The sequence below is a fragment of the Myotis lucifugus genome, unplaced genomic scaffold (assembly GCF_000147115.1).
Source record: "Myotis lucifugus unplaced genomic scaffold, Myoluc2.0 scaffold_6, whole genome shotgun sequence".
In the NCBI taxonomy this organism is placed as follows: Eukaryota; Metazoa; Chordata; class Mammalia; order Chiroptera; family Vespertilionidae; genus Myotis; species Myotis lucifugus.
This window is the reverse complement of record NW_005871054.1, coordinates 16175817-16191548: the sequence shown is the minus strand read 5'-3', so window position 1 is coordinate 16191548 and position 15732 is coordinate 16175817. Positions and strand designations below refer to the sequence as shown.

Here is a 15732-nt window from a genome sequence, read left to right as displayed (position 1 = left end):
TACCCCCTCTTTAAGAGGGAGGCCATCCCATTTTTTTCCGGGGGGGGCCACGCCCCCCAGAGGCAACCCCGCCGTAGACGACGCCTATTTTTTAGGGCCCTGTTCGGGGGGGGGGCAAGGGCTTTAAGGTTTCCCCGGGCCCCCCGGGGGGGGCCGGCTTCTCCCCCCAACGGTTCCCCCGAAGTTGGGCCCCGGCGCCCGGGACCCGGTTTTCCCCCGGGCCCGGGGGCCCCCGCCCTGGGGTTCCGCCCCCCCCGCTCCGCAACGTGTCCGGCGCCCAGTACGTGGGCTCGGGCTACACCAAGGCCGTGTACCGGGTCCGCCTGCCCGGCGGCGCCGCGGTGGCGCTCAAGGCGGTGGACTTCAGCGGCCACGACCTGGGCAGTTGCGTGCGGGAGTTCGGGGCGCGGAGGGGCTGCTATCGGCTGGCGGCCCACAAGCTGCTCAAGGAGATGGTGCTGCTGGAGCGGCTGCGGCACCCCAACGTGCTGCAGGTACGAGGGCGGGCGCGCGGGGGGACGGTGCCGGCTGGACGTGTCAGGCGCGGGCGCTCCGCTGGAAGAGAACCCTTGGTTTTGTAGAGGAAGACCCGGAGCCCCGATAGCTGTGCCCACGTTAAGCCAGGGGCAGAACCTGGACCGTGGCCGCTTCCCAGTACACACCCCAGGTCCCAGTCCTGGGTGGGGGTCCCCTTGCGGAGGGACTCCTGGGTTTCTCCGCTTCCACGCTCTACTTCTTGAAGACAGAGGCCAGTGCAGAGGGCCCCAAGCTTGGGGGGAGGGTCCCAAACTTGAGGCGGAGGTCCGGGAGCTCTTAGGGCCCCGCTTCTGACTGGAGCTAGAGTGTTGAGCACCAGGAAAATGACCCCAAGCCAGGACACGGGACAGCAGTCATCCCTGACTCAGGATCCCAACGGCGGTCATAGGGTCCCCTTTCTTGATGGAATCTGAACCCCACTTCTCTCACGTTCCAAACAGTGGCTTTGAAGATGGGGTGGGACAGCAATGGGGTTGGGTAGGGCTAGAAAGAGACCTTATGTCCAGCTTGATTCTCGGAGACGATCCCCACCCTTTTCCCCATCCAGAAACCACTGGAGGGACTTGAGGGGATTGGGTAGTAGGCCAGAAAGTGCACAGCCCTTCCCCAAAGTGGCCCTGGGATTCTCCAGGCCTTAAAGTGGGCCCTTGAACCATCGGAGAAGCCTCAAGGTCTTAGCTCGGTGCTCAGGGGACAGGCTGAGGGCCGGAAGGTCTGAGGGTCACATTATCTGAGCAAACGTGGCTAAGAGGCTGAAAGATGGAAAAGGCTAGATGCCCAGGTTTCTATTAAATGGGACTCTTTCTCTCCTGTTCACTGGGGCAGGGCGGGGGATGAGAAACCCCCTCCCCTTGTTCCCTCCAGGATAGAGTAAGAGAGTGGGCCTCTCACAGTCCCAGCACTGCCCTAACAGCCACTTCCTCCTCTCCCCCAGGTCTCTGTCCTTGAGTCGGCCCTAGGATTAGACAAACTGTTCCCTTTGCACATGTCTGAGCAGCCTGAGAGGGAAATCCCTGACTGCTCTTGGCCCACTGAACTAGGGTGTGTACAAACTCCACAGTGGAGGAACCTTGCCCACACCTTCCACCTCCTAGCCCGTTCAAACTAACCTTTCTGCACCCGGCAGAACTAATCAGAAACCCAGGATTCCTTCCTCCTTTCCTCAGGAGTGAGATGGACCCCAGGCCTAGATGGGCATTGCAGAATAGGGTAGCCAGGCTCTCGGCTGTGTATAGTCCTGCGGCCTCCCAGCCTCCCCAGGCTTCCCCAGCCCTGATCGGACACTTGTGACCGAGTTCTGGGCTCTGAACTGGTTGCTGGAGGTCAGGCAGAGCCAACAATTGTGGGTGGTTGTGCCTGGTTGCATGGCTGACACTGTGTCTGGAGCCTAAGGGAGTGAGCGGCTGGTTACGTGGCCATTCTAACTGAGAGGATCTTGTTGTCTTTGCTTCTAAGGGGCTCCTGGAAAGCCCCTATTTTTTGGAAACCCTGGGTGTCAGCCAGATTATGAGTCAGTGGAGGTCTTTAGTGACTTAGCAGGACATTAGTGTTAATTGCTCAAGACACAACACACACACACACACACACACACACACACACACACCTTTGGACAGGTTATAAGTTTTATGTGCTTTCCTGTCTCTTAGGGAACTTCTCACTTACCCTCGCAAACTTCCAGACAAGCATCCAACTGACAACCCCCCACCACACATATATCACAGAATGGGTCTCCACTATAATGTCAGGTCCCCAGCCCCAAAACACCAAAGGAAAAAATTAAAACTGAATAGTTTTCACCCATTCCCTTAGGAGACCAAGATTGGTTGTCTGGGGTTGGCTATGTGACTCTCATGGGGTCAAAACTGGGGTTAGTTGCCCTAGGGCACGTGTTATAAGGTGAGTAAGGTCCCAGGTCCTTTCTGTTGATGCATGAAAAACTACTGAAGGAGGCAGGGGGCCCGTCGTGTGAGCTGAGGGACTGCTTTGGGAGTGGATCTCCTGCTTTATCCCCCAAGCCCCAGGCCAGTGTCCCTCTGGCTTCTTCAGCAATGCCACCTCTGCTTCCAGGGAGCCTGCGTGGGGTCTTCTTGCTCAGGAGGCTTCAGTGAGGGTGTGCAGGGAACTGGAAATAATGCTGTTGTAATACCTCTTAATCATTTAAAATTTCAAAACCATTTGTTTGCTGAACTGGGGAGGAGCCAGAGAAGGTTTCTTAGATTTCCCGCTCCCCCAGACCTCCAGAAGCCCCCTCCCCGTCTCTGGCAGCCCCCGAGTTGGTGCAGTGTGTTCTTTTTTAAAAAACTTTTTTATTGATTGGTTGCTTTTTTTATAGAGAGAGGGAGAGACAGACAGACAGCCATTGACTTGTTGTTCCACCCATTCACTGATTGATTCTTGTATGTGCCCAGACCAGGGATCGAACCCAAAATACTGGTGCATCCAGACAAAGCTCCAACCAACTGAACCACCCAGCCAGGTCATTAAATGCGCTGTTAACGAGGTATTAATCAACACCCCTAAGGAAAAAATAAAAATTCTAATAGAAAATGCCCAGGATAGCCCTAACCAGTTTGGCTCAGTGGATAGAGCATCGGCCTGCGGACTGAAAGGTCCCAGGTTTGATTCTGGTCAGGGGCATGTACCTTGGTTGCGGGCACATCCCCATTAGGGAGTGTGCAGGAGGCAGCTGATCGATGTTTCTCTCTCATTGATGTTTCTAACTCTCTATCCCTCTCCCTTCCTCTCTGTAAAAAAATCAATAAAATATATTTTTTTAAAAAAAAGAAAGAAAAGAAAATGCCCAGGATAGCATGTTCCACAGGGCACCTTCCAGTGCCTTGCTCTGGTCTCCAGGGACTGCTTGAGCGAGAATTCTCTATCCACCTTCTGTGACCCCCCTCCCCAACCAACCCCGATACACACACACACACACACACACACTCCCTCACGTGATAGATGCCTCTGTAGCCCAGGGTCAAAGGGCACAAGGGTCTTCCCTCCAACCCCCCTCCGTTGTCCCGGGAGGCCCCAGGCCTGCCTGAGCCCAGATTCTGGCCCTGCTAGAGTATACTTCTTCTCCCAAACGAACAAAAGATACGGCTGAAATGCTCAGCCTCACGCTTCCTGGGGGGGTTAATGGTGTCTTTTTATTTTTTCCTGAGGGGTGTTGATTAATACCTCGTTAACAGCGCATTTAATGACCTCCGGGTGTTTAATAACCTTCAGAAGTTTCCCACAAAGGCTCAGACTCTGGGCAAGAAAATGAGAACCAGGCCCCAGGGCTGCTCCCCTTACCTTCCCCCGCCCCACCAGGGTCTGGGGCCTCCCTGAGCTGATTGAGGAGGGGGTGGGGTGGAGAGAGAAGGAAGAAGAGGGTGCCTGGGACTGGCCCCAGATCCCCCAAGTTGCACGCAGCCCTAGTGATCTGATACTGAGCGGTGCCTTCCCTCATGCCAGCAGGACTGGGACAGCTGGCTCCGGGGTCAGGGAGCTGAAGGGCACCCTTGGGATGGAAGGGAGTCTGCGAGGGCCTGGAGTGGAGCTGGGAGGGGTGTGAATCATGGCATGAAGGGTGACAATATGCAGGGACATCTAGCTTGTGGACTTGGCTCCCCCTGCCACCCCTCCCCCCACTCCCCCCATCGTGCTGCTGTCTTCTCCCTACTCTGGCCCGGACAACTCCAACTCGGCCTTCCTACTCCACAGGGTACTGATTGTTTTGAGCACAGTCTGACCCCAGCTGATGTGCCGTGTGGTGGGAGAGGCCAGGAGAAGCAGAGTTCTCTCTGGATGCTGGTTTAGGTGTTAGTGACAAAGTCAGGCTGGGCTTCCCAGAAGCCCCTGACCAGCTGAGCTATACCAAGCTCCTCCCCAGATCATATGGAGTGGGCAGGCCTTTGTGATCATGCCCCCAAAGGACTGACCTTTCCCAGGAGCCATCTCTTACTACCACCCCCACTGATGTGTGTGGCCCCCGCCCACCAACATATGCAGAGAATACCCAAGGACGTGCCCCTTCGAGTCTTTGTTCTTAATGCTTGTTACCAATGCTGAAGGAGCTTGCTTCTCCTCCCACAAGACCTGAGCAGAAGGGGAAAAATGAAACTGCCAAAAAGTGGAAATAATGAGAAATAAACAGGGATTGGAGCAGGGAAAGAGATATAGTAACTATTTGCTGGCTTGTCGATTAGCAGACGGTATTCTCAGTGTTATAAATGTGAATTCTAGCTCCTGAATTCATTAGCTGTGTGACTTCGTGTAAGTAACTTAAACTCTCTGAGTTGATTTCCTTACCTGTAAACTAGAGATAATAATAGTACCTACTATACTATTTGAGGTTATTATAAGACTTGCGTTGTGCCTGTAAAACATTTAGCACAATGCCTGGCTCACAGTTAACACATGGTGGCCAGACCAGCCCATGTGCCTGAGCGGCGAGAGGTAAGGGGCTGATGTAGTCAGGAGGAACTGGCTACAGGGACAGAGGGCAGGCTTCCCAGGCAATGCTGCTATTCTCTTCTGGCTCCAGCTGAAGCAAAGGCCTAGGGAAGGCCAAGGAGGGGGGCTGGTAGCAGAGGAAGAGGGCATAATAGCCATCCCTTCTCTGTCCTCACTCCCACCCTGGGACCTAATGACCCACCCTGGGCCTCCCCCAGCTCTATGGCTACTGCTACCAGGACAGCGAGGACATCCCGGACACCCTGACCACCATCACGGAGCTGGGCGCCCCTGTGGAGATGATCCAGCTGCTACAGACGTCCTGGGAGGATCGATTCCGAGTGAGCAGGGAGGAGGGCCGGCCCTGGGCTCTTGGCTGGGATGGTTCTCCCTTAGAAGGCCAGCCCACCAGAGCAGCTTCCACCCTCCTCAGCACTGGGGCGGGGGTGGGGGGGGGGGGGGGGAGGGGGGGGGGAAGAAAAAAAACGGACTCCGCCCTCCACCAAAGGGTTAAAAAAAAGAGGCCGACATTGGGGACCCCGACCCTTTTTTGGGCTCCAGCTACACACACTCTTCCCCCACGTACACTCTCAGCCTGGTTGCAGAAAGGTCAGTGTCCTCCTCCTCTTGCCACACACTGGGCTAAAACCACACGCAAGATGCAACTTCAGGGAGGAGATCCATTATTCCAGACATCCCTGCGGCCCACTTCCCACTTACTCTGTGTTACTTTCAGGGTCAGGTCAGCCAGGGGTTAATAGAAAATCACTGGCTTGCTCTATGAGGCCCCTGGCCTCAGCCCTTAGTGAGCACGAGGCTTTTAAAGTAAAGGTCAGCCCCCCCCCCCCCCCCAGCTAAATCCGGAGTTCCAAAGGAGGGAGCCCCGGAACCCCAGGGAAAAAACAGTGAGCAGCCTTGTGTCTGCCCCTTCAAACTGCCTGGACCTGGGCCGCCTCCTTCACCACCTGGGCCACTCCCCGCTGGGCTCTGTCACTCTGCTGGACTTCCGCCCCCGACAGTTTGTGCTGGTGGATGGGGAGCTGAAGGTGACGGATCTGGATGATGCACGCGTAGAGGAGACACCGTGTGCCAGCAGCGCCAACTGTATACTCGAGTTTCCAGCCAGGAACTTCACCCTGCCCTGCTCAGCCCAGGGCTGGTGTGAGGGCATGAACGAGAAGCGCAACCTCTACAATGCCTACAGGTGACCTCCACCCCCTACTCACTCGGGAGGCCAGCGAGGGAGAGTAGGCCAGGAGGGCATGGCTTGGGGAGAGCCAACAGGAGGCCAGCCAGAGTGGGAGTGGGAGGCTCCGCCTTGACCAGTGGAGTAGCAGGAGGGGAAAGGCTTCCACCCAGTCAAGAAAGGAACATTCAGGCTCCTGAGGGTGAGGCTAAAAATAGCCAGCTCCAAGGAGAATCCGGGTTGGGGGTGGCAGCTGGAGGCTTCTTAAAATAGTGTCCGACTCAGAGCTTAGGGCCATGACACTGACACTGCCCCCCCTCCCACCCACCCCACCCTTCACCTCTGGAAGCTCCTCCCTCAGCCCCAGCCACTGGTCAGTCAGGGTAATGTGGGGCTGAAGGGTGGGGAAGACTGACTCCAGACTTGTTTGCTAGGTCTGTTGTGGCCTTAGCATGTGCCCAGACCCCAACCCTGAGTCTGAGTAGACTCCATGTACAGTCTGGGGAGGTGCCTCATTGGTAGGCCCGGGGAGGCAGGCTCCCTAGAGATAATCAGGATTCTATCCCAAGCTGGCGTAGAGGAAGGATGTGTCTCCAAAGGCTGGACCACTGAGGCCCTGGTTTCTCTCTGCTCCAGGTTTTTCTTCACATACCTCCTTCCCCACAGTGCCCCACCCTCACTCCGGCCTCTGCTGGACAGTATTGTCAATGCCACAGGTGAGCTCTCCAGGGCCCATCTGCTTCCCGTCACCCTGCCCCTCCCCCAGCAGGTGTGGGGACAAGAATGACCCAGGGCAGCCCCCGATCCAGAAACCATCATCTCCCAAAGTGGCATTCTGTGGCGAACCTCCTCCCCAGCCCACCAGCCTCTGGGCCCAGGCTCCAGAGGGAGAGAGGGAAAGGCAGCTGCCTGCCTACCTGGGGAGAAGCAGGAGCCCACGCCCCCTCTCATAGCCACCCTGCACCCTGCAGGAGAACTGACGTGGGGGGTGGACGAGACGCTGGCCCAGCTGGAGAAGGTGCTGCACCTGTACCGGAGCGGGCAGTACCTGCAGAACACCACCGCAGACAGCAGAGCTGGTGAGTAGCCCCGGCAGGGATCCAGGGGCTGGGGAGGTGGGAAACAGGTGGGAGGGGGACCCGTCTCCCTAATTGGACTAAGTAGCTCCTGCCCCCTCTAAGGCTTACTTGGTGTGATATACAGGCTGCTGGCTATGTAGCCTTCACTTGGAGGTCTCATCTCTGGCTGAACTAGAACTGTAACTTGACCTTAAACCAGGGGGGGTTGGCACTGACACCCCTTCTCTGGGTGGCTCCAAACTGCGCTGTGTACTGTCTGTGTGACTGTGGGCAAGTTACACTTGAGCTCCACTTTCCTCATCTACGAATTGGGTTCAGTATTACCTGCCTCACAAAATTCTTACGGGCGTAAATACCAGGTGAAGTGTGTGAAAGCAATTAACCCAGTTCCTATTCCACAGCTGGAAGACGGCATATGTTTGCTTCTCTTTCCTTCCTCTACACTTCTGGGGCTAGGAGGGCGGCTGGAGCGGGGGGCGGGGTGTGGGAGGGGACCCACACTGAAACCAGTCAAGAAGCCCTGGAGCAGGGGGAGGATTGAGTCACTGCTTAGGGCAGCGGTCCCTCCGCTGAGGCCCTGGGGTTTAGCGTGGTTAGCAGGGGAGCGAGGGGTGGGCAGCCTTCGTATTCAAGGAGCTCCGGCCAGTCTTAGGGGTTGGGGAGCCCTCGTTAGCCCTGTAAATAAAGTTTAACGAGGTGAACAATGGCTGGCTCTGTCCCTGAGGACGCCGTTTATGGGGCTGTAAATCACAGCCGCCTGGACTTTGGTCTGGTCCCTGGTAGAAGGAGGCAGGAGGGCGGGGTGACCAGAGGCCCAGGGCTTCTGCATTATCAGTCCCGAGCTGGGCTCCCCAGGCAGTGGGAGAGACGGTGACCCGGAGGTCTGCTGCCGAGCCAAGCCTGCTTCCCGGCTGAGCAGATTTCAGAAGCTCTTTCTGTGTAATGGGGAGATCTCAGATTCTTCCCCCAGCCTCCTCCCCATACACTCCAGTTGTGGATTCCCACATGGTAATTTTTGTGTTTTACATTCACTTGCATGCCTCTTAACTTCAAAAATCCCTGACTGCCCCCTTACCTGAGGGGCTTGCCTAACCTCTCTCCCCAAGACCAGGAGGAAGGCCACCCTAGGCCTTGTGCATCAGAATCTGCACTTTAACCAGATTCCCTGAAATTGATATGCACAGGGACGTTTGAGAAGCCCGCTCTCAATCAATGTCCAAAAGGTTCTGACTTCAGCAACCAGCCTGGACAGCCAGTGACTCTGGGTCCGCATTTATCTCACACATGTGCCCGTCACCGTGTGCTCCCTGAGCCAGCTGCCTGTTCTTGGATTTGGGGGACGTGTGTCTCCCCAAAACTTAATCTGAGCCTTGCCTTTACAGAGGAGTCAGCCCCATTTCAGAGTGCTGGCTACATTCATCTCCATGCTACGGGGACTGGGCTGGATTTCAGCCTTCTCCTAGGAAGTGAATCTTCCTGTCCTTTTCAGAAAGCGACCAAGCCCTCACGCACACAAAGTTCTCATTTGTGCTCCATCCCCAACCCAGAGTACCAGCGCCTGCCAGACAGCACCATCCCCCAGGAGGACTACCGCTGCTGGCCATCCTACCACCACGGAAGCTGCCTCCTCTCCGTGTTCAACCTGGCTGAGGCTGTGGACGTCTGTGAGAGCCATGCCCAGTGCCGGGCCTTTGTGGTCACCAACCAGACCACCTGGACAGGTGAGCCAGTGGGAAAGGACATTATGAGGGATGTGACTAGACTTCCCAGAAGAGGTTGATAGGTAATGTTTCCCCATCAGCAGCCAGAGATGATGAGAAGACAAGAAGGCTGAGATGATAAGAGACAAGTATATGTGTCCTCAAGGCCAGTCACATTAGGGAGAGTGGCCCTGCCTCCAGGGAGAGAAACATCCAGACCAATTTACCTCTCGCCTCTGCCCCCAGGTCGGCAGCTGGTCTTTTTCAAGACGGGATGGAGCCACGTAGTCCCTGATCTCAACAAGACCACATATGTGAAGGCCTCTGGCTGACCTGTCTGAGGGCTCAGCTGACCATCCCCGCCCGCTGGGCTTGCCTGCGAAGGGAGTGACTTGCACTGGCAGCATTGCATGTCACCCGGAACCGCTACAGACAAGGCTGACATCCCAGACAGACGAAGGTGACCAGGACAATGTGCAATAATGCCAAATGTTAAAATGTGAGTTTACCGGTCTAGGTATGGGACTGCTGGCTCCAGGGCTAGAAATCCTGGGGGGCTGGCGGCCTCTGCAACCCTCTGGGCTGCCAGCAAGGCTCAGGCTGGTCTCCCCTTGGGGGCTCTGCCCCTCACTGGGACAATTCCGTGGGCAGCCCCATCACTGTGTTCGTAGTGTGAGAATGTAGCCAAAGCCCCGGCTGCTGCTGCTGCTGCTGCTGTTGCTACAGGTGCCATGGCCTAGCGGGCGCTGCGTGGGGACAATCGGTCACAGAGTGTTCTCTCCGCTGAGCTCCAGACAGGAGACTTGACGGGATGCTCCAGGACGTCAGTGATCCTGTACTGGGGAGGCCACCTCTGGCCACCCGACTGGGGTTTCTCCTGGGCCAGCCCAGGGACAGGGGCAGAGGAGCACACATGGTATGAGCCAAGACGTGGGGTCGAGGAGCAGGTTGCGGTTTGAGCCAGGACCTGGAGTGGGGGTGGGGCCAGGGCCTTTCTGCCTCATTTGCTTTCAGTGAAAGCCGAAAAACAGCCAAAAACAGCCTCTCCCTCCTCCTGGAGTTTGTATATCCAGAAGCTTTTGTACTTCTTGTTCATTAAAATGTTTATTTTTGTAAAAAAAAAATCAATCAATTAATAAAATGACATTTCACACGGTAAGGCCTCTCCCCAAGTCGCAGTTTCTTGGGCTGACTTACTAGTCCTCAGTGATGTCTTCGGTGTGTTTGTGGGGAGGGTAACGTGTCATGAGGGATGACCTTTGAGGGAGTGAAATCCCCATGGCAACCCCTGAAGTGGGCAAAATGTGTTTTCAGGTCCTGCTCTTATGGTGCCCACCTCCCTACCTGGCCATCCACATCCGTATCCGGACAAAGGACATGAGAGACTCCTTCCTTTAAGGAGGTTCACATTTTAACACACATCAGCTCCTCATATGCAGAGCCTGCCCCAAAGGAGTGATGTCCAAATGGTGGGATGTCAACCATCTCAGGGAACCCCAAGCAGCCTCCGGTCAGGTCAGCCTTGCCTGCGTACAGGCTTGGGCCTGGCCATCACCACCACTGCCTTCCACAAGGTAATGGACACTTTTCAGAAAGAGTTTTTCTCTGAGCAAGAAATATATGGAAAGTAAAGAGAAAGGAAGGCCTAGGAAAAGACCAGCCCCATCTTCTGGGTTTTAGGAGGGACAGTGTAGCAGGAGGAAGTCCAAGTGTATGGAAACCCAAAGCAAAAAGATGACTAAGGGTTCAAGATCACACTGCGGCCAAAGAGAGCCCCAACATGGATGCAAGTCTTCTAACCTGAAATCCTACCTCTTCTGCTTCTAGAACATTCCTAAAGTGCACAAACCTTTGAGAGTTTTAGAAATAACCAAACTTTAATAACTTAATTTCTTCTCAACAGATGTGGTTGGTGTAATTTCTCAAATGCAAAATGTCCTTGTAGCCCTGGCTGGTTTGGCTCAGTGGATAGAGCATTGGACTGGGGACTGGAAGGTCCTGGGTTCGATCCTGGTCAAGGGCACATGCTCGGGTTGTGGAATCAATCCCCAGTAGGGGGCGTGCAGGAGGCAGCCAATCAATGATTCTCTCTCATCATTGATGTTTCTCTCTCTCCCTCTCCCCCCCTCTCTGAAATCAATTTTTTAAAAAAATGTCCTTGTAGTCCTAAGTGACGGAGGAGCCGCTGTTAGCTCTGGAGTCCTCATCATGGACGTCACTTGGACCCTCAAGTTGTACCTCACCACCACTATGCCTGACCCACACCCCCACATCTTGCCTCTGGCTACTTGGGCTTGGTGATTGTGGTTGGGGGGCGGGAAGTCAGAGCCTTCACAGACCCTCACACCGTGACTCAGCCAAGTCATATCCCGCCATGCTCACCACCCTCAGTCGCCACCTCTCCAAGGAGGCCTCGGCTTTCCTCAGCCCCCAGACCTCTTTCCTCAGCTGAATTCACGCACAACGCGTGTAGCCTGCCCCGGGCCCTCTGTTTTTCTCCAACTGCCAAGCAGTCAGTGGGGCTCTGAGAGCAGGAGGAAACATGGCGCCACCCTGGGCCTCAGGAGATGCCACGGGGAAGGGGTAGGAAGGGCTGTGGGGTCTGAACATGCTAAGGGAAACGAGAACTGGTTACAGTCAGCAGAGAGGGTCACAGGGCTCAGGGACTCTGAGACCCGGTGAGAAAAGAGAAAGCTGAAGATGAACCTAGCACTGCCTTCTGAGATTCTAGAAGTTTCCAGACAGTGGGTTCACTGGCAGTCTCTGGCCTCCATGAGGAATGGTTATCATTCTGATTTTACATTCCTGAAGACTGAAGCCCAGGTCTCAGCTGAGCATTAAAATCCAGCCCTAACTTCCAAGCCTGTCCCCGAGGGGGGATTGTGGCACGAGGAATCTAAGTTAGAGTTAGGGAGCCCCTGATTACTTTGAGTGTGTAACAAACTAAAATGGAGGGCCCTGGCCTGTTTGCTCAAGCAGTGGTTAGAGCGTCGGCCTGCAGACCAAAGGGTCACCAGTTCAATTCCCGTTCAGGTTCCTCAGCCCCAGTAGAGGTAGGGGTTCCTGTGGGAAGGGGAAGCAGCCAGTGCGTGAATGTTTCTCTCTCTCTCTCCCACTCCACCCTCCCTCCCACTCTCTCTGGAAATCAATGGAAAAAATATCCTCAGGTGAGTATTGAAAAAAAAATGGAGGTGCAAAGCACAAAACACCTTTTTAGAAAGATGTACCCACAGGAGGCTGAAGGGATGGTGCATAGCTCCTTCCTCTAGGAGAGTCTTGCCTCAGAACCTAGGGCAGAATTGGCCGGGGTCAGTCCTGCAGAGTAGAGAGAAGGACATTTGCAGCTGGGAATGAAGGGGATAGTGAGTGAAAGCCTGAGGCTAAATAATTACGCCACCCCCCCCCCCAAGATGGCCATTTACATGAAACCACCTGCCCAATTCCTGGGTACCTTGTCCCCTTCCTGTGGGAGCCAGAACCACCCCCCTGTCCCCAACGTCCAGGTCCTTTCCACTCCACTGCACAGCCATACCCAGGTGTAGTGCGCGGAAGTAACGTATTCACCCAACTGAAGCCTCAGGTGAGGGTGCCAGGGGAGGGAAGCCGGAGGTGGGTCCTTTCCAGGGCTGCACACGAGAGGCCACGTTGCTACTGGTCCCCCACGAGACTGGAGGAATTTTGGCCGGTCTTGCTTTTTGCTCACTGTGTGATCTGGGCTGTAGCAAATCCCCGAGCCTCCGTGTCCTCGTCTGCAAATTTGAGATTAATAGTATCTGTTTCACAGGAGTGTTCCAGTAATTGAATGAAATCATGATGCAAAGGTCTTAGCCAGTGTCCACAAACAGTGAGTGCTTAGGAAATACTGGCTGGCACTGTCCTTGTTCTTGTTACGAGCGAGCTGAGCCCTTAACACCCATCCACCGCCTGGCCTGGAAGAGGACCCAGGTTGGCTGAGGAGAACCGAAGCACAGCCAGACCGACCCCAGACCCCACCTCTCGCCGGCCCAGCAGGGAACACTGCCACCGCCTGGAGGAGGTGGAGTCCAGCTCTCCGGGTCAGTGCCCTGGGAGTGGAGTGCGAGGCAGACAGAAGGGGGAAGAGGATTAACATGAAAGCAGAAAATGGGATTAGGAGGCCTCAGGATAATGTGCTCACCCACCCCCCAGCCATGACAACGGCTTCTTGCTTTCACTTTATGGCTTCTGAGTCCAGAGCAGAGCATGTAAGGCTGGGTCTCCCCCTGCTCCCAGGGGCAGAGCCGGGAAGAGGCGTGGTAGACTCAGAGCATGAGACTACTCAGGCTGCTAGGAAGAGGGGCGGGGATGCCACACTTTCTCGTTTAATCCTCATGGCAGCAGGGTGAGGGGTGAGAGCCCAGAGAGGTGAGGAGCAGGATTCAAGCCGAGGCGATTGCCTCTGAAAGCCTGTGTTCCTTCCGCTCTAGCCACTGTCTCACGCAGGAGCACAGTGTCCCCCTCGGCCCAGAAGACCAATGACCCACTCAAGCCTGCCCCTTCCCTTGGGAAGGATTCGGACTCGCAGCCTGCCTTGACAGGAAGCCCAAAGGCCAATTAAAGGAGACCGGCCTGCCTCTCCAGCATCATCCTATAAGGGTGAGGGTGTCCTGAGAGCCTGACCTTTTTTAAAAAAATATGTTTTCATCATCCTGCTTTTGTTTTTGTTTTTTAGAGAGAGAGGAAGGGAAAGAGAGAGAGATAGAAGCATTGATCAGTTGCCTCCTGCAGGTCCCATACTGAGGAATGAGCCGGAAAGCTGGGCATAAGTCCTAACCTAGAATTGAACCAGTGACCTCTTGGTACATGGGTCAATGCTCAACCACTGAGCCACACTGGTCAGCGAGCCTGACCTTTATTAAAGGATCCCTTTGAGGTGTGTCGTGCAGGACTTTTTTATTTCCCCTGTTCACCTCTCTGCGACTCCAGGCTGCCCCCTTGGGTGGAAAAAGCACTTCATCCGCCCAACTATGAAGAGCTCCACAGGAGATGGGGGTTGGGGGAGGGGGAGAGGGCGGTGAGAGTACATGTCTTCTGGCTCCCTCCTTGTGAGATCACCCTGCCTGGCTGTGTCCTTTGGCATTTGACTCCTTCTGAGTTTGGGGCAAACCTACCTTGAAGCCCGAGGGAGCTGCATGTGAGGTCTGTAATTGTCAGGCCACCAAGACAGAGAGCAGGGGAAGAAGAGGAGAGACCCAGCACACCACCCCACTTCTCATTTGAGCTGGAGGGGAAGGCAAGAGAAGAATTTCCGTTTTTGTGCCCAGTTTCATTCTTAGCTGTTCAGCTGCTTGTTCTGTTTGAATGAAGGACCACATTGGGTCCAAACTTTCAGGGAGTCCTCTACAGCAGCGGTTTCCAACCGGTGGTCTGAGGACCACTGGTGGTCCATGAGGTCGGAAAGGTTGGCGACCGCTGCTCTACAGCAGACATTCTCATCCGGGGCATGGTCATCCCCAAGGAGACAAAACTTGGTTCTTGGGAGATGAAACGTTTTGGCAATCACAATGGTTTCTGGCCCTCCCAAGGGCCGCAGTACATAAACAGGTGTTCAGTGTGTCCGTGCTATTAAAATCACATGAAGGTGGCAGCACTTGGGAAGAAAAAAAAATCCACAATAGTACTTGGCAGGGGACGGGGCAACAGTGAAAAACAGAAGCACTGGATTATAGTGACTCATAACTCTTTCTTGGGCTGTCACTGAGAGCTTTGAACCTGTCACCCTCAAAAATGTGGGTTCTACAATAATTTTCTGAACTAGTCCCCTAAGATATGCATGTTTTGAAGCACTCTCTGAGCCGTTCATAATAAAAATAAAATGCAATTGGAGTTATTTTTCACTTAGTGCTTTACTCCATTACCCTAGCCCAGTGGTCGGCAAACCATGGCTCGGGAGCGACCTGCGGCTCTTTGGCCCCGTGGCATGGGCCAGGAAATTTCAATCGCACTGTACGTGCGCGCCCGCACGTGGTATTTTGGGGAAGAGCCACACTCAAGGGGCCAGTTTGCTGACCACTGCCCTAGCCCATGGTGAACATCTCCCTGCAGCTTACAGCCTTCACTTGTTACTTTCCTCCACAGAAGAGCTCGGGGCCATTGGCCAGCCCGGGGAATCCAATGTGCACTCACTCCTCTCTCAACTGATCAAGCCACAGAATATCTGAGTGCTAGTCACTGTCATGAATACCGAAATATCAGACGTGCCCTGCCTTTCAGGAGCTCACCATGTCACTGGAGAGGTCACAACATGGACAAATTCAACAAGGCAACATATGAGCTGTGACTACAGGGCAATGAGGCCCATTTCCACATGTGGCTTGTGAAAGCAAAGGGCTTGTTGGGCACATCTCACATCACTAAGGGTCAGTTAAACTGGTCCCCTAAGAGCCTCAGTTCCCCACCAGGCACCCCCCGGTTAACTCTTTTCCATCCAGAGAGGGGCTGATTTATCCTTACTCTGTGTTTCTTATCTGTAAGCCAGTTCCCTATTGTCCCTAAACATTCCCTCCATTTCCATGGTGACGCCACAGGCTTTGGTGTGGAGCCCGTCAGAGACTTCTTGAAAGTGTAAATAGAGTGTGTCTACTGTTTCCCTCCTTATCCATACACTTATTTGGCCCTTCAAAGAGCTCTAGTAGATTAAGGAGGCACAATTTCTCCTTTCCAAAGACAGGCTGCCTTTCCACCAGAGGCGGCGTTTGCTCAAGTGCTCGGTAATCCTGCCCTTAGAGGTTCTGCTGACTTGCCTGGCGTGGAAACAAAACCTGTGGGCCATGTC

At 54.7% G+C, this 15732-nt stretch overlaps 1 protein-coding gene across 1 annotated transcript in view; it reads left to right on the top strand.

Annotated features, from left to right (window-relative positions):
* The window catches only part of PKDCC (protein kinase domain containing, cytoplasmic), a 14710-nt gene extending 4627 nt beyond the window's left edge, over positions 1-10083 (top strand). Inside the window, 8 exon segments of the mRNA XM_023746155.1 lie at positions 96-180; positions 183-494; positions 5193-5314; positions 5906-6178; positions 6797-6876; positions 7132-7239; positions 8787-8960; positions 9186-10083. Coding sequence (XP_023601923.1) covers positions 96-180; positions 183-494; positions 5193-5314; positions 5906-6178; positions 6797-6876; positions 7132-7239; positions 8787-8960; positions 9186-9271 — 1240 coding nt within the window. The 3' untranslated portion in view covers positions 9272-10083.
* Positions 10084-15732: the final 5649 nt, after the last annotated feature.